The 19,699-nt window shown below is 34.7% G+C and overlaps 1 protein-coding gene across 1 annotated transcript; it reads right to left on the reverse strand.

The window, feature by feature from the left end:
- Positions 1-14,336: 14,336 nt before the first annotated feature.
- Positions 14,337-14,939, reverse strand: LOC120122251. The gene has a single exon (XM_039141429.1). It carries the CDS (start codon positions 14,937-14,939, stop codon positions 14,337-14,339), a length of 603 nt encoding a protein of 200 aa, XP_038997360.1.
- Positions 14,940-19,699: the final 4,760 nt, after the last annotated feature.

The raw sequence follows: 19,699 nt of genomic DNA on the forward strand, positions 1-19,699 counted from the left end.
TCAGAGCCTAACTCATTTGAAGGTTTAATCGCCTCTTGAGTCGATTCGAGAAGAGTTACATTGATAATCAAAGTCATTAATGGCCTCTACTTCAAACTTCGACTTCGGTCTCGATTCGATGCCTGTTAACAAGCCTCCTTTCTTTAATGGGGCTAACTATGCCTATTGGAAAAATAGAATGATGTACTTCATTCAAGAAAGTGACATGGGAGCATGGAATGTAGTAGAATAAGGATACTTCAAGCCTGTCACTCATCCAAGATTATAGAGTGAAGGAGAGACAAAAATGTTCCAGATCAACTCCAAAACCATCCATATTATATTTTGTGCTCTTGGACCAGATGAATACGGAAGAGTTTCATCTTGTACAACCGCCAAAGAAATATGGGACAAACTTCAAGTCACTCATGAAGGTACCGATGAGGTAAAGAAATCTAAAATTAGTATTCTAACGCATAGCTATAAAAATTTCAGGATGAAACCAAATGAAGATATCAAAGCTATGACGGATAGATTCTTAACGATTGTCAATGGTCTCAAATCATATGGAGAGATCATTTCAAATGAAAAGCTTGTGAGGAAGTTAGTTTACTCCCTTCCAAAATCATGGCAATCAAAGAAGACGGTAATCATCGAGTCTAAGGATCTAACGTCCTTAACTCTTGAAGAGCTAATCGGTTCACTCCTCACTCATGAAATGATGCTTGAAGATGAGGTGGACCTCGATAAGATTGAAGAGACACCAAAGGAGAAGGAGAAGAAGAAAAACATTGGAGTTGCTCTCAAATCCACAAAAGATAAGAGTGATTCAGATGAATATGACAATGACGAGGAAATGAAATTGTTTGCCAAACGGTTCAGAAAAATGATGAGACCTTACCGAGGGAGAAAATTCAGATGAAATGAAGGCCTCAAAAATGAACCAAAAGAGAAGGACCCGATCATTTGCTATGAATGCAAAAAAAAAACGGGGCATTCAAATATGATTGCCCACAATTGAAGAGAAAGGGTCAATCAAAGAATAAGCACAAGGCTCATGTGGCTACATGGAACGATGAAGAAGGTTCCGATGAAGAGGAACAAGAAGTAGCAAACTTGTGTTTGATGGCATTCGGGGAAGATTCTAAGGTAACCTCTAACTCATCTGATTTTGATGAGCTATTAGAGGAATATAATGGGTTGGCTTCGGATTATGAGAAATTGTTTTTAAAATATAAAAATGATGTTTCAAAATTGAAAAATGAAAATAAACTCATATCCAAAACCAACAACGATCTTGAAAGTAAAATCAAATATTTGCAAATCAAACTAGAAGAGTTTGAAAAGAAAATTTTGGATTTGCAAAATTTACTTTCAAAGGTCAATAATGATCATCAAAATAAAATTGATGATCTTAAAGCTTCTTTTGATAAAGTTGGAACAAAACGTTTTGAAAATGGAGAAAATTCAAAATCCAACTTTGTTAGAAAAAGTTTTAAAAACGACAATCATAGAGGTCCCCAAAGAACCTCTAATGGAAAAATCGTTAGAAGTATATGGATTCCTAAAGAGCTCATTACTACTAAAGATAAGGATATCCTACACAAATGGATACCTAAGGGGACTAGGATTTTGGAAACTAATGAATATGGACCCAAAAGAATTTGGGTACCAAAAATTAAAAATTAATCTATATTTGTAGGAAAAGAGCATTGCTACAAGGCACGGGAAACAAATCCAAATTCATGGTACCTGGATAGTTGATGCTCAAGACACATGACCGGAAATAAAAACTGATTCATTGAGCTTAACGCCAAAAATGGAGGAGAAGTGACTTTTGGTGATGATTCAAAAGGTCACATTGAAGGTATTGGTACTATTGGTAATACCTCTTCCATAAAAGTTAAGAATGTTTTATATGTGAATGGATTAAAGCATAATCTATTTAGTATTAGTTAATTTTGTTCTAAGGGATTCAATGTCATGTTTGATATTAATGGTTGTAAAGTCATTGGCATTGCATCTAATCAGATTATGCTTGTTGGTCATAGAATAGGAAACATATACATGGTGCATTTAGATTCTATTGATATGGCTAATATGTGCCTAGTTGCTAAGGATGAGCATGATAGTTGGTTATGGCATAGGAGACTAGGACATGCTAGTATGAGTGTTTTGCAACGGCTAATTCAAGGTGATTTAGTTCGAGGGTTGCCTAAACTAAAATTTGATAATGATAAAACTTGTGATGCTTGTGCTAAAGGAAAACAAAAGCAAGTTTCTTTTAAATCCATTAATGATGTATCAACTAGTAGAGTATTACAATTGATCCATATAGATCTTTTTGGGCTAACTAGGACTACTAGCTTGGGTGGGAAAACAATATGCATTTGTCTTGGTAGATGACTATTCTAGATATACTTGGGTTCTATTTTTAAGTACTAAAGATAAAGCATTAGAACATTTCATCACATTTTCAAAAATAATCCAAAATGAAAAAGGTTACTCTATAACTAATGTTAGGAGTGATTATGGCACTGAATTTGAAAATCTTGGATTTATTGAGTTTTGTAATTCTAATGGTATTAGCCATAATTTTTCAGCACCTAGAACCCCTCAACAAAATGGAGTTGTTGAGAGGAAAAATCAAACTTTAGAAGAAATGACTATAACCATGCTTTGTGAAATTAATTTGCCAAAATATTTTTTGGCGGAAGCCACAAATACCGCTTGTTATGTTGTAAATCGAGTAATGATTAGGCCAATTTTAAAGAAAACTCCATATGAAATTTTCAAAAATAAAAAGCCTAACATTAGCTATTTTCATCCTTTTGGATGTAAATGTTTGTTTTGAACAACGGTAAAGAAAACCTTGACAAATTTGATGTTAAAAGTGATTAAGGAATTTTTCTGGGTTATTCCTTAAATTCTAAAGCTTATCGAGTATTTAATAAAAGAACTTTAGTTGTAGAAGAGTCTATACATGTTGTTTTCGATGATAATCCCCTTCCGAGGAAGGATTCTTGTGTGAATGATGATGTAGGTATTATAAATACAAATAAAGTTAGACATGACGTTGAAGAACCATCATCAAAGGAAGAAACAAAAGATGAGGTAACTTATGATCCTCTTGAGAATCCAACCATTGAAGAAAGGGAAGTATCTTATCCAAGAGAGTACAACTATGTCAAGGATGGTGAGATTATAGGTGATCCATCCAAAGGGGTAACAACTCGATCTTCTCTTAGAAATACTTGTAATTATGTTGAATTTATTTCATGCATAGAGCCTAAGAATATTAAAGAAGCATTAAAAGATGAACATTGGATTATGGCTATGCAAGAAGAATTAAATCAATTTGAGAGAAGTAAAGTATGGACATTAGTTGAAAGGCCTAGTAATAAATCTACTGTAGGTACTAGATGGGTATTTAGGAATAAGCTTGATGAGAGTGGTAATATAGTGAGAAACAAGACTAGACTTGTTGCTCAAGGGTATACTCAAGAATAGGGTATAGACTATGATGAAACATACGCTCCCGTAGCTAGGATTAAAGCAATTAGAATGTTATTAGCATTTGCATGTTTTCATGAATTTAAATTATATCAAATGGATGTTAAAAGTTCATTTTTAAATGGTTTTATAAAGGAAGAAGTGTATGTGGAACAACCTCCAGGTTTTGAAGATTCAAAATTTCCAGATCATGTTCTTAAATTGACAAAAGGGATTTATGGTTTAAAACAAGCTCCAAGAGCTTGGTATAAAAGATTGTCAAATTTTTTAATTGAAAAAGGTTTTTCAAAAGGGAAGGTTGACACTACATTGTTTTTAAAGCATAAAGGTAAAGATTTATTAGTAGTTCAAATTTATGTTGATGATATAATATTTGGTTCTACTAATGAAGTTATTTGCCAAGAATTTCTAAGCTAATGCAAAGTGAGTTTGAGATGAGCATGATGGGGGAGCTCTCATTTTTCTTGAGACTCCAAATCAAGCAAAGAAAAGATGGCATCTTCATCAATCAAGCTAAGTACGTCAAAGATATGCTCAAGAAGTTTGGACTGGAAAATGGCAAACCTCATGACACTCCAATGAGCTCTTCAACAAAGCTTGACTTAGATGAAGGAGGTAAATGTGTAGATGTTAAATTATATAGGTCAATGATTTGCTCTTTGCTTTATCTAACTGCAAGTAGACCGGACATTATGTTTAGTGTTTGCTTATGTGCTAGATTTCAATCATGTCCTAAGGAATCACATTTACTAGTTGTTAAGAGAATCTTTAGATACCTTAAGGACACTCCTAGTTTAGGACTTTGGTATCCTAGAGACTCTAGCTTTAGCTTGCATGCCTTTTCTGATGCGGATTATGGAGGATGCAAATTAGATAGGAAAAATACCTCCGATACTTGCCAATTCCTTGGAAATATGCTGATTTCTTGGTTTTCAAAGAAACAAAATTGTGTTGCATTATCTACCACTGAAGCCGAATACATTTCAGCTGGTAGTTGTTGTGCACAAGTTTTATGGATGAAACAACAACTTTTTGATTATGGAATTGAAGTAGGTACCATTCCTATCAAGTGTGACAATACTAGTGCTATTTGTCTCACTAAAAATCCCATCCAACACCCTAGAACTAAGCACATTGAAATAAGACATCACTTCATTAGAGACCATGCCACTAAGGAAGATGTAGTTCTAGAATTTTTTGATACTTTGCACCAATTAGCAGATATCTTTACAAAACCTTTAGACAAGGAAAGATTTTGGACACTTAGGAGAGAATTAGGTTTGACCAACCTATATTCACTTAGTGTTTAAAATAATTTTAGCACTTTTAAGACTAAATGAAAAATGCTTAGAATAATAATTTTTTATTGCATTCATTGCTATTAGTTAGGGGGAGTTTATGATTCTTGATGAAAATTAACTTTATGTTCAAATATAGTTTAAAGATTAATTTGACTGTTTGAACGTGATTAATTTTCAATATATGAGTTGCAAATACCACTAGAGAAAATTAATTTAGCATTTTGAGTGTTTAAAATGCAGATTTTTAAATTATAGGGCAGAGGGAATCGATACCCTTGAAAGGGAACCGATTCCCCCTTTGAATTGGAACCGATTCCCCCTAGGGGAATCGATACCCCCATGGGGTTCTGGTTTTAACACGGGCAGAACCCAATATTTGCTCAAACCCTCTCTTCTTTCTTAAACATCGTTCATCCTCTCTTTCTCTCTAAATCTCTATTTTTGCCAAAATCATCAAATACAAGTCGGAAGTAGATCTTTCTTCAACTTCTAATCCTTGCAAACAACATCACATTCTCATAAAATCCAAATTTTCAAGATAATATTTCAAAATCCTCTATTTCATTGATTTTTGAACTTAGGACTAGTTTTGATTAGTTATAAGATAAACATTACATTGGATATTGGTTATATGATGATTTTCAAACATTATTTTCCAAATAGTTTTTCAAAACATTGCCCTTTAGTATTCGGTTTAGAGAAACTTGAAATATTGAGGACTCATTTGAGTTTTAGGTTTGATTATATTGCATACATGTGTTTAAATTTGCAGGTTACATATTCTATTCCGATTTTTAAACCATGTCAAATCCTAAACGACCTAGGACATTGTCTAGTCGCTCAAGTTAAAACCGACCTCTTATTCCTCCACCCAATCCAAATAACCCAAATATGACCATTCTGAACTCTTGTTTCACATACCTGGTCGTAGACAAGATCTATATCATAGGTACCATACTTTTTTTAAGTCATACAAAATCCGGGAAGAACGTATCCCTTCGATTCAAGCTATAGAAGATATGGACTTTCAATATCTTTCTACTCTTAAATCCTCGAAGTTTGATAATCTCTTTAAACTCAAACCTTTGGTTTATCATCAATTAGTCCATATTTTTCTATTCCAATGTGGTATGTGTCCAAAACGAGCGTCGATATGAATTATAGGAATTCGATCATATCTTTTAGGACAATTCATTTTTATAGACTCAGGCACAATCGCTACCCATTTTGGACTAGATAACTAAGGTTTAATGAAAAAGAGACTGTGGATTCACCCTATAAGTCTAAGGATAGTGAGAGTACCCTAAGAACTTATCGTGATAGATTCATTCATTATATGATCTCTTGGTGGTTTAAACCATCCGGAGGTAGGTACTCATCCCTTAGGAACATAGATATATGGTGGATATACTGTATCCAACATAAAAAGAAGATCAATCTGCCATAGATCATCTTTAGTGAGTTTCCATAAACACTATTCCTTCCAAGAATATAGAAACCTTGGTTTATGGTTGTCTCCTTAGTAATTTGTTTATCAAACTCGATCTTAGGGTCTCTTCTGATATTCATATCCCTCTTCAAAACCAAATCAATCTTAGTTCCTTGAAGAAAGCAAGATGGAAAAAGGATAAGGAAACGGCCAATGGATTTATCGTCCCGAACTCAAAACTTTGAATTGTGAAACATTTTGATGTTCATGGATTGTTTTATTTTGGATGTTTGAATTTGATAGATAATTGGATATTTGAACTTACATGCTTATATATTTGGTTTGGTTTTAACTTTAATTTTGAGCTTAATGTTTATTTTTGCATCATTTACATATTAGTTGAATTATGACCAATTTTGTCATTTCATATTATTTATGAATATTGAATTATGGAACTAATGGCTAACGTTTCTCTTGATTGTGATATTAGCAGCTTAAGCTATATATATTTATCATCAATTGGCTAAATGATTTCAAAACGTTGTTTTAAAAGTTTTTTGATTTAACAAAAAGGGGGAGAAATATTAAAGAGTTTTAAAGGGGAGAAGTGTTAGAGTAAGGTGGAGTAAGTATTTTCAAAATCAAAATTCATTTTGAAATTAGAAAATCTTAAAATGTTTTGTTATATCAAAAAGGGGAGATTGTTGAAAATATTTTGATATTTCGATATAACAAATTAAGATAAATGAATTTTAAGATTTTCCAAAAGATTTTCTAAGTATATTCAATATATTTATTCGAATATCAAAATATTACTCCAAATCTTTCAAATGTCATTTTTAATCCTTACTCAAGTGTAAAATTAAGATTTAAACTTGAAATAATTTCAAAACGATTTTACAAAATATTTCGAACAATCTCAAAGCCAACAATTCCAGATTGCTTAGAGGGAACCGGTTCCCCCCCAAGGGGGTACCGATTCCCCCCTGAATGGTTTGGCTCCGAGAATTCCAGTATGCTCGGAGGAAACCGATTCCTCCCAGGGGGTACCGATTCCCCCCACTGTTCAACGGTCGAAATATTTGAATTTCACACTTAGGGAACCGATTCCCCTTAAGGGGTACCGATTCCCTCCACGCTCCAAGCTGTTTTATTAATTGATTTCACACTAAAACGGCTATATTATCTTCACTAATCATCCCCAACGTTCAGAAGTGATTCAAGGTGTATTTAAGCAAGCTTAGAAGCCATTGATCAATAACAAGAAACATCAAGAAACTAGAATCAAGAGAGAATCAAAGATAAATCATCAAACCTCAAATTTGAGCATTTCAAGCCTATTTTTCATTCAATATTCATTTTCTTTCAAGAACACTTATTGTGCTCAATTGTATTCATTCTTGAGTGTTCTTTTATTTGTTCTAGAATTGTGCAAACAATCTACCTTGTGAGGATTTCTTTGTAAGTTTGTAAATTTGTATTGTTCTCTTTGGGAGAGAATGTTCTCAAGAATTTGGGGTATAATTCTTGAGGGTTTGTAAGGTTACTCTTTGTCCTCAAAAGAAAGACAAATTAGTGAATTTGTGAAAAATCCTTAGTGTGGATAGCTAAGGTAGTGGACGTAGACTTTGGTTGAGAAAGTCGAACCACTCTAAATCGCTGTGCAAATTTCTTTCAATTTTCTACAAAAGCTTCCACCAAAATTTTAATTGTCAATTCACCCCCCTCTTGGCCATATTCGTCAATCGATTAACTCAACAAAATCAAAATCTCAATCACAACCGGCTTCACCTTTTGGGACTTATTAACTTAGGTGATTTTTAATACAAACGTTGTATTATGTGTATTTTATGTGTGAATGCATACATTTTCAGTTAGAATTCATTAGTAACTTGAGTTTGAACATTGCTATGATTTGTTCAGTTGTTATCACTTATCAAATTGTTCTCTGTTATCTTTTTGAAGGTGTTTTCCTTGAATTCGCAAAGTGAAATCGCAAACCGAAAATCACAACGCGAATTTGACTTTTACGTTGCAAATTTGACTATCGCAATGCTTATTTCGCGTTGCGAATTTGACTATCGTAACGATAAAATCGTAACGCGAATTTGAATTTTGCTTTGCGAATTTGACTTTCGCGATGCGAATTTACCTTTCGTGTTGCGAATTTGTACCTTCAACATAATGTAGATTGAATTTAAAACAACAAATCAACTTTTACAAATCAATTAAACAAGCAAAAAAATAATTCTTATTTACACATCGAATTAAACAAATCAACTTTTACAAATCAATTAAACAAGCAAAAAATAATTCTTATTTCCTCATCAATTAAACAAATCAACTTTCAATGTAAAATTCAATTAAGCAAGCAAAAAAAGTGTACCCCAGACTGCTGTTTATGTACAAATACATCAATTTCACGCAGCTCACTTCAGGATTAACCTGCAGAAACCAAACATTTGCTCAAACAACACTTTCTACACATCTAAAACCAACAAACAGCAAATTACTGAATTCTAGGTACTTAACCAAATATTTTCAAACCAATTAAAGAGTATATATGTTAACAACACTTGCTTAAACTTGCCAATTGTTTATGCACACTTTCAGCACGCAGATGCAGGTAGGCAGTGTCTCGCATATATCGCTCTAGCCATAAAATACCGAAACCACAAGCCTACTACACCTCTATCTCTATCTGTGGGAGGTAGAAACTGTTTACTTCTGTCGTCAAATGTTCCAAGCACATGCATATGAGAGGACCACAATCCCCTCTGGCTCCCTGCATTTGTTGTGGCGCAGTCTCGTCTCTGATCATTGTAACTTTGAACTTCTTTGGCTTCTTGTTTCCAAAATTAGTCCAATAATCAATCGCAACCAAGTATTTAGCCAAATGAGTGCTCCATCCCTTTGTAATAATATCTCTCAAATTAGACAATGGTATGTAATTCAACATGCTGTCATATACCATTGTCTTCAGGGATTGGAGCTGAAGCTCGACGAGAAGCCAATGACGACGTTCCAAAACAGGGATAAACACCTGCAATCATAAATAATTGCGCACATCAAATAAAAATTATGAACACCTTTAAAATATTCAAAAAAATAAATACTAACCTTATCGACCTCCCACCACGCATGATAAAGTTTAGCTTTTCCATTACCCAACGTATATGAAGAATCTCTCGGATCCTTCAAGTGAGCTACGTGAAAAGACGTCAGCATAATAGTCCATCGAGTATTTTTTATTTTCTTCAATTTCCTTATTACTAGAAGATGTAACACCCATGCATCAATATGTTGTTTTATAAAAAAATACACATATTAGTGAATTTATTAATAAATTTAAAAAAATTAATCAAAATGCTATATAAGAAGAATATAAGACTTACCCCCCTTCGAAATAGCCATTATCTTCAACCCCTAATAAAATACCCCACCAAGACCGATCAAGAAACAAATGCATAACATTGTCGAGTTTGCATATGTCAGAATAACACCCCTGGCTCCGCTCATATAGATAAAAATCAAATGCGATCTTAGCCCAAAGGGTATTATCCGTAATTATGTCCAGTAGTGTTTCCCTCTCCTACTGAGGAATGATACTGGTCGGTAACTCATACAAAAGCCAACACGCATCCATCATATCGGGCACAGGAGGGGGTTTATCAATATGTCGACAAATGACATGTTGTGAATCAGGCTCTTGAACGGTGGGAGGGACCCATTGAACGATGACAGGGGCCTCTTGAATGGTAGGAGGGGCCTCTTGAATGATGAGAGGAGCCTCTTGAACGATAGGAGGCACCTCTTGAACGATAACAGGTGAATCGTGCTTCTTTTTACGGAGTCTTGGAACTAGTGGGGTGAAATGAGACGTAATGGCACGTGCACGACGTCTGATGCATGAACCCCATCGTGCAAGAAAAACCCGACGTAAAGCATCTACCTTATCGGGCCGCTGAAAATAAATTAATACATAAATCAGTAAATAAATAAATAATGCCAAAAAAATGTTATTTGCATTTTTAGTATAGTATTAAACAAATTTACCTCATTGCGTAGAGTATGAACCTCATTTTGCAACGATGAAATAATCTCACGTAGAGCGGCTATCTCATCACGTAAAGTAGATACCTCATCACGTAGCGCACCATTATCATCACGTAAAATATCCACCTCATCATGTAAAGACCGTACCTCATCACACCATGCACCATTGTCTTCACGTAAAGTACCGACCTCATGACGCAAAGCACCGACCTCATCACGTAACTCCCCTAACTCATCCCGTGGAGGTGGAGAACAGGGAGATAAATGTCGTGGCCTCTTTTCGGTCGCCTATCATGAGGTGATGGTGGAGAAGAGGCTCGATGATGTGATGGAATAGGTGATGCTGGAGGTGGAGAAGAGACTCGATCAGGTGATGGCTTCGGGTGTCGAGCTGTAGAATCGGCCCGATCAGGTGATAGCTCTCGAAGTGGGGGGGTGCTCATCATCCGTCCCATCAAAAAACCGCTTACTAGCTTGCCACCAATCAGTGGCAAGCTTAGCCTCTGTAATGGATAGTTGGCCTCTTAACAATATAAAAGCTCAAACAAAGTTAAACGTGTACTAGTAATAACTTGTTTAACTATATGGTAGTATTTTTGTGTTAACTTACATCATTCATCGTCGTATATGGTAGTAACTCTTCCCAATCTAACATGCGGATCCTCTTCCAGGTAATAGCCCTAGGAATATCATTTGAATTTTTTATCGCATATGTCTGCATGCTGGGAAAAGCCTCAAATATCCAAATCTACAAACAATATAATACACAAACATCAGTAATTGTTAAATAATTAATTATAAATTTGGAAACATTATATAGAAATTCTAACCTTAAAGGCCCAAATAAAGCCTGCCAAAGTGTATTTAGAACCATCGCCTCGCAAACTTTTTTGGTCCTCAAAGGCAGACGACAACTTCTTCCAGGTAGCTTTCCATAGATATGAACCCCACGAAAACAGGTTCCATGCATTTAGGTCCTCTACCAATAATATTAGGTCCTTAGAAATAGGTTGTATGCCCTCTTTTCCTAAAAACCCGGCATGCAAAAGTAATAAATGGCATACTCGGACAACATCAAGGCCATCCATCCGAGTAAAACCATCTTTAACAAATAATCTCTTCAAGTCATCGACGTGTAAACTCGGCTTCGACTTTGCCAGCTCAGGAAAAACCCGAGATAACCACAATGGGCGGGAGATATGACTAGTGTATCGGGTTACTTCATCGTGTATGAAGCGTAGACCAGTGATTAAGCAAAACTCCTCCCGCCCAAAACAAGTATACGTCGGAGGAAAATGAAACCATATCTCTTCATCACCACGTTGTATCCTCTCGGATAGATCGTTAGTCATGGTCTGAATAAAAAAATGTGTCAACATAACATCTCCACTCGGTTGTTGTACCTTCAGCCATGGCCCGAAGCAAGTATCCTCAAACAATTTTCTTTGTAGAGGTGTAAGTGTTGACGCAATTTTAGTGACTAGGCTTAATTTATTCCTTAAGGTCAATTGAGCCGAAAAAAATTTCTACAAAAACAATAAACATACCAAGTTAGATATACCAAAAACTACAAATTATACACTATAAACAACATGATATTAAACAGTGAAAACAAAGCCAAATATGTTTCAAACTAGCACGGTTTCACCCAAGTCATTATTCCATTATAGTTCACAAAATGCATCAGATAACATTCCAGAAGTAAGCACTTATATAAACATAAAAGGACAACATATAGGTTTAGTGCAGGTTCAAGGACAACATAAAGAGTAGTAGTTTATTCTTGAAACTTAAATTAGCAACACTGTAAAGTTAGTATTTGTCTTTGTTTTTTGGTTGAAGTAATGCAATTCATTCAAGTTTCAATTTGCAGAATAAGAGTAGTTTCTGAAACTTAAACTTGCAACACGAAAATGAAAATCGCAACGAGAAAATCGCAATGCGAAAATGAAAATCACAACGCGAAACTAAAATCGCGTTGCGATTTTCATTTTTATGTTGCGAATTTAAGTTTCAAAAACTATTCTTCTGCAAATTGAAACTTGAATGAATTGCATTTCTTCAACGAAAAGACAAAACAAAGACAAATACTAACTTCACAGGGTTAAAGACTAAACAGTTTAGCAGTATTGACAGCAACCGAATGAATTTACTAAGCAATCTCAGTGAAATGGTTAATCTATATATATATTGAAATTACCAGTAAATTTATCATCAATATAAGAAAAATCTAATAATAATACAAAAATTTCAAAATAAAAATAAGAGATTAAAAAACTAACCATCGGTGGTTGATTTTCTATTTCTGACTGTGAATGGTTGTGAGGGTTGCTCTGAGAGATGGAGATAGATGGATTTCGTCGGAGATGGGGACGGATTTCGTCGGAGATGGGGACGGATGTCGCCGTAGATAGTGAGAGATGGAGATGAGATTGAGTTGTGATTTAGGGTTTTAGGTTATGATTTGCGATAATACTGTTTACATTTGTGTTGCGAAATTAATATTGTGTTTCGAATTCGAAAATAAAATAAAATTCGCGTTACGAAAATAAACGCGCTTTGTGAATTTGACTATCGCATTGCGAATTTGACTTTTGTGTTGCGAATTTGAAATTCAATGTTGCGAATTTGAAATTCAATGTTGCGAATTTGATTATTGTGGTGCGAATTTGACTTCTGTGTTGCGAATTTGACTTATGTGTTGCGATTTACAGATTCGCGTTGCGAATTTAACTTTCGCATTGCGAATTTGACTATAGATTTGCGAATTTGACTTCTGTGTTGCGATTTACATATTCGCGTTTCGATTTTGGAAACTGGGTTGCGAAATTGGAGTTCGCGTTGCGAATTTGTTGGTCATTTTTGCAAATCCAAAAAAAAAGTTTGTTAAAATCGTATATTATAAGGTATTTTCGGTCACTAAGGTTATTTTCTCTTAATAATATACATATAATAAATTAGGAGAGTTTCTGCTTGGCTGACCGGAAAATGGGAAGCCCAGATAGAAATACAAAAGGAAAAGTATAACAACAAAGCCTGGGAAATTCATAGAAAGTTTTGGGGGTTTTAATTATTACATGTTTTATAGAACAAGTTTAAACTTGTTCACATTTTGATGGATTATATTATACACCTAATATCTCACCAGATAAATGAAGTCGCATTTTTTATTCATCTATTGTAAAAATCAATTGAAGCTGTGTTTAATGGGGTGGATTGTGTAATAAATATTGGGTTGGTCTTTCATGAACCCTAGGCTTAGGATTTTTAGGATTTTTAAATAAGAATGGACATATGTTGAATTATGTTTTTACCTTATTTGAATCTAATCTAAATTTCATATCCTGAAGTTAAAAAGACTTCATCTAACTTAAAATTCAATTCAATTTTTATGATAAAAATCTGTTCTTGATCATGTATGTATATAATTCTATTTTTAATTTGATGAAATAAAAATCTAACTGAAAAAAATAAAAAAATGTATTACTATAATTATTCTTAAATATAGAAGAGATAATTTGTTATGATTTAGGATGAGAATGTAGAAGAAATTTAGGGATTTGAGAAATAGAGAGACTTAGGTACATGAAATGTGCTTTCATTCATAAGATAATCCTTAAAGGATTGGTACAAATTATATATATACAAGTATCAGCTGTCAAAACAACATATCTAACAAAATAACTACCTAATGTTGACTCACCATTCAAACTTCTCTCTTAATATTGTTCTAACAGACTCAAGCCCAACATATAAGCCCACCAGTAATTTAAATTGGGTTTCATAATAAACCCACTAACACACCCCTCATATACCCTCAGCTGTATCCCTTACTCTTCACTTCGATTCCCAATTCTTCAGATAGAATGTCAATCCCTAGCCCCTTTTTTAATCCCTAATTTCATTCGATTCTCCCCCCAAATTCTGTTGTTGCCTCTCAATTTTCTCTTCGAAATTTCCCCCAAATCACTACGATTAAACCCTAACTTCCCTGCCATCATAACAATACCCCCTCCTCTAGAAGATTCTTGTCCCCAAGGATCGAATTGAGGAAATTGTTATCTCAAGACTGTATAATCCTCCCAAGTTAATTCTGTTGGTCTCATATTCGTCCACTGAATGAACAATTGAATGACTGCTCGATTTTGTCTTGTAATCACTCGTTGATCCAAAACAACGGCTGGGTAAATCTTCAGTTGTCCATTCGACGCTACCTCTGGAGGATCGATTGAGATAAGTCCCTTTTTCCCTACTTTCTTCTTAAGTAAACTCACGTGGAAGATTGGATGTATTTTCAAATTTGCAGGCAAATCTAATTTATAAGCAACCTGACCAATTCTGTTTTGAATTTTGTAGGGTCCAAAATATCGGGCAGTAAGCTTCAAATTTCTTCGTAGGGCCAACGATGTTTGTTTGTATGGCTGGAGCTTCAGGTAAACTTCATCTCCGATTTGAAATTCCCTATATGCTCTATGTTTGTCACTCATCTGTTTGTCACTCATCTGTTTTATTCTATTGGTAGCTTTAAGTAGTTGCTCTCTTAATAAAGAATTTAATTGTTCCCTGTGTTGCATGACATCCTGTACTGCTTTCACCCTAGAGTCTGTTGTCCATGTCATATTAGGAGCTTTATACCCATATAAAGCTTCAAATTGTGTCATCTGTAGAGTAGAGTAGTAGTTAGTATTGTACCACCACTCAGCCTGAGCTAACAATTTCGACCAAGTCTTAGGTTTCAAGAAACACATACACCTCAAATATTGTTCTAAACATTGATTCAATCTCTTGTCTGGCCATCTGTCTCAAGATTATAGGCAGTACTAAATAATGTAGTTGAACTCAATTGCTTCATTAATTCCTGCCAAAACAGACTAGTAAAAGACTTGTTCCTATCAGAAATAGCCACTTTAGGAGGACCATGTAACTTATAAACTTGATCAATATAAACCCTAGCAACTTCCACTACTGTATAGGGATGAGATAGTGGCATAAAATGAGAATACTTAGCGAATTTATCAATCACCACCAAAATGCAATTATACTTTGTTGAAGATGGAAAACCTTCAATGAAGTCCATTGTAATCACTTCCCAAACATTGTTTGGAGCTGGAATAAGCTGTAACAAGCCTGGCTTAGAAATATGTTATGTTTTAGTCCTCTGACACACATCACACTGTTGTATATGCTCCTGAATTAAAACTTTCATTCTTGGCCAGAAAAAATAAGACTTAATTTTCTGATAAGTAGCTTGAATACTTGAGTGACCTCCTTGTGGTGAATCATGCAAAGCCACAATTATATTCTGCCTAAGGTCCCCTTTGCTGCCCACATAAATCGTATTTTTGAAATACAAGACTCCTTTAAGTAATTTCCAGTCCTGTAGTTGGTATGGCTTAATAACCAAATAGGTATTTTTACTTGGGCTATAGCATCTTCTTTATAACTCTTTTCAATATCATGTACCCAAGTAGGTGTTATAACAGTAACTCCCATTTGAACAAATTCACCAGAATCCATTTGTTGTTTAGAGAGTGCATCTGCAGCTTTGTTAGACTTACCATTCTTGTACTGAATAGTATAATCCAACCCCAATAACTTTGTAAGTCTTTCTTCTGTATAGTTGTAGTTAACTTATGTTCAAGTAAATGTTTTAAGGGCTCATGATCTGTTTTAATGACAAAAGAACCACTCTCCAAATAATGCCTCCAATGAGAAACTGTCATCAAAATGGCCAAATACTCCTTCTCATAGATTGAAAGATATGCATGCTTAGGACCCAAAACTTTACTCAAATAGGCTATAGGTCTCCTTCTTGAGAAAGAACAGCTCCAATCCCTTTGGAACTAGCATCAGTTTCCAAAAAAAATCTGCTCAAAATTAGGCAAAGCCAAAACTGGAGCATTACACATAACTTCCTTTAGCTTTTCAAAAGCTGATATAGCTTCTTGAGACCAATAAAACCCATCCTTTTTCAACATATTGGTTAAGGGCTTACTCAGTTCCCCATATCCTCTTATAAATTTTCTGTAGTATCTAGTTAAACCAAAAAATTATCTTAAAGCTTTCAGATTCTTAGGCAAAGGCCACTGTTGCATGGCTTTAATTTTAGAAGGATCTGTTGCCACCCCATCAGCTGATATTAAGTGCCCTAGATATTCCACTTGTTGTTGTCCAAAGAAGCACTTACTCCTTTTAGCATATAACTTGTTTTCAACAGAACCTCCAACACAGTTCTTAGGTGTTGTTTATGCTCTGTCAAGCTAGGACTGTAAACTAATATATATCAAAAAATACAAGAACAAATTTCCTTAAGTATGCTCTAAACAAATCATTCATCAAAGCTTGAAAAGTAGCTAGAGCATTAGTAAGACCAAAAGGCATTACTTTAAATTCATAGTTCCTTGATGAGTCATAAAAGCAGTTTTGTAAATATCTTTATCCTTGATTCTAATTTGCCAATATCCATACCTCAAATCAATTTTTGAAAAGAAAGCATCCCATTCAATTCATCTAACAAATCCTCTACTATAGGAATAGGAAACTTATTTTTAACTGTAGCAGAATTAAGTTTCCTATAATCCACACAAAATCTCCAAGTTTCATCTTTCTTTTTAATAAGTAAACATGGAGAAGTAAAAAGACTTTTACTCACCTGAATAATAGAAGAGGACAACATTTCAGTAATTTGTTTCTCAACTTCAACCTTATGAAGATGAGCAAATCTATAAGGTCTAAGATTTACTGGTTGTGTTCCCTGTTTAAGGACAATTGCATGATCATATTTCCTACTAGGAGGCATTCCCCTTGGTTTTTCAAAAACTTCTTTAAACTCTTCTGGTAGGTCTTATAATGGTAGAGGAATTACACTGTCTTCTACTTCAGCACTTAGCAAATAAATCTCCCCACTCAATTCAGTGTCTTTTTCTGCTAACTTCTGGAATTTCTCACCTGTGATGGATCTGATTAATGGCAGCTTTTGATACCCTTTTATAACTACAGTTTCTCAATCCTTCTCAAAACTGATGGTCTTAGTTTTAAAATCCATCATTATAGGGCTGAATTCTTCCATCCAATCTACCCCCAATACCATGTCACTATCTTCCAGAGATAATACTATGAAATCATTGCCCTGCATCTTCCAACTCACTTTATTTCTTCTAGCAGTACTGAACAGCTTCTCCCCATTAGTTATTGTAATAACTAATGGTTGGGTATGAACCAACCCCTTCCTTGGCCCATTTAGGAGTTACAAAACTATGGGTGCTGCCACTATCAATTAGCACATTAATAGGTTTTCCTTTGATAAAACCTTGAATCCTCAAGGTAGTATGTCCCACATTCCCTGTAATAACATTGATAGAAATTTCCAGGGCTTCTTTAGTTTGTTCTTCCACCTATCCATTCTTTCCTTCTGTTAAATCATGTTCAGCAGATTCAGTAGGCTCCTCTTCCTCCATACAATTCAGTTGTCTGCTTTTACACTGGTGCCCAGGAACAAATTTCTCCCCACATTTGAAACATAAATTGTGGGTTATTTTATAGTCCAACAGACTCTGCTTTGTGTTTGTATTAGGAGGAACATACTTAGGCAAAAAAGTCTTAACTCTACTGCCATGTTGATTATTTGAAGGAGTGTAAGAAAAAAATTTGTAGGAGATTTATACTTCTTTTTTTCAATCTCATTAGCCAATTCATATAACTTAGCTTGCCTAGAAGCTTCAAATAAATTCTTGGGCTCTAACACTTTCACCTTATGTTTTAATTCCTCCTTAAGACCACTAATAAAGCTGGAAACAAAATACTCCTCCCCCAAATGCATATTTTGTTATAACAGATATGGTCTTAACTCCTCAAACCTTTCTTAATACTCTTCCACACTCCCTTTTTGTATTAGCTTATTGAATTCTTCAATAATATCAGAATAATTTCTGTCACAAAATCTGTGACATAAATCAGCCTCAAATTTTTGCCAAGTAACCCTATACTTGTGTATAATGTAACCATCAAACCAGGTTTCAGCCTTCCCAGCTAAATACATAGCAACTATTTCCAGTTTCTGCTCTTCTGGTATTCCAAACAAATTAAAAAATTTCTAACATTTCCTAATCCAACCCCTATGATTGTTACCATCAAACATTGGTAGCTCCAATTTTGGTCTAGGTAACACATAACTTGTGTTCCCAAAAGGATTTTTAAAATAGTTTCTAGTGTCCACATGTTCATCTCCTCCCCCCTTAATGTCACTAGAACTACCCATAGGATTTTCTTCTTGCAACTTTGGATTAACAGTTTGATGACCAGTAAACCCCATAGGTTTAGAAGCTAATATCTCTGGTTCATTAGGTTGAAAAGTATACTTCTCATGCTCACTAAGAACCGTAATCAAGCATGGTTGTTTATCTCTATTTTTGTTCTATTTTTCAACTGATGTTGGTTTATTCTTCACTGACTGAGGTGAATCTTTCTCCTCAGCTGCTTGATTAACCAGCTGTAGGATCCTCTGCAAACACCCTCTGTTTTCAGTCATTCCTTCTTCTAAGGTTTGTATCATTCCTTCCAACTCAGCTTTCTGCTCAGTCCACCACGATAGTAAAGACTCCTCTTTCACCTCCATAGTCTGTTCTGGTACCTCACTGGTTCCAGTTTTCTGCATCTTCCTTGTCTTTCCCAGCGTGAAATAATATTTTTGGATCACTTAACTCTGCTCTGATTACCAATTTGTTATGATTTAGGATGAGAATGTAGAAGAAATTTAGGGATTTCAGAAATAGAGAGACTTAGGTACAGAAAATGTGTTTTCATTCATAAGATAATCCTTAAAGGATTGGTATAAATTATATATATACAAGTACCAGTTGTCAAAACAACATATCTAACAAAATAACTGCCTAATGCTGACTCACCATTCAAATTTCTCTCTTAATATTGTTCTAACAGACTCAAGCCCAACATATAAGCCCATCAGTAATTTAAAATTGGGTTCTCATAATAAACCCACTAACACACCCTTCATATACCCTCAGCCGTATCCCTTACTCTTCACTTCGATTCCCAATTCTTCAGATAGAATGTCAATCCCTAGCCCCTTTTTAATCCCTAATTTCATTCGATTCTCCCCCCAAATTCTGTTGTTGCCTCCCAATCTTCTCTTCGAAATTTCCCCCAAATCACTACTATAAAACCCTAACTTCTCTGTCATCATAACATAATTATATTATTATCTCGAGTTAAATATAATCAATTTTTTCACGACATGACCTTATAATCTAAAAATTCCAACCTGAATTCAAGAATCAGATTGAATCGAATCTTGTCCGATCTGAATTCATGTTCATTCCTAATTTCAATAGCTCCAACTACTTGATTTACATAACATGGGACATTAAACTGATCCAAAAACATGCCACAATTCACAACCAGA

The sequence above is a fragment of the Hibiscus syriacus genome, unplaced genomic scaffold, assembly GCF_006381635.1.
Source record: "Hibiscus syriacus cultivar Baekdansim isolate YM2019G1 unplaced genomic scaffold, ASM638163v2 tig00110384_pilon, whole genome shotgun sequence".
NCBI classification, from domain to species: domain Eukaryota; kingdom Viridiplantae; phylum Streptophyta; class Magnoliopsida; order Malvales; family Malvaceae; genus Hibiscus; species Hibiscus syriacus.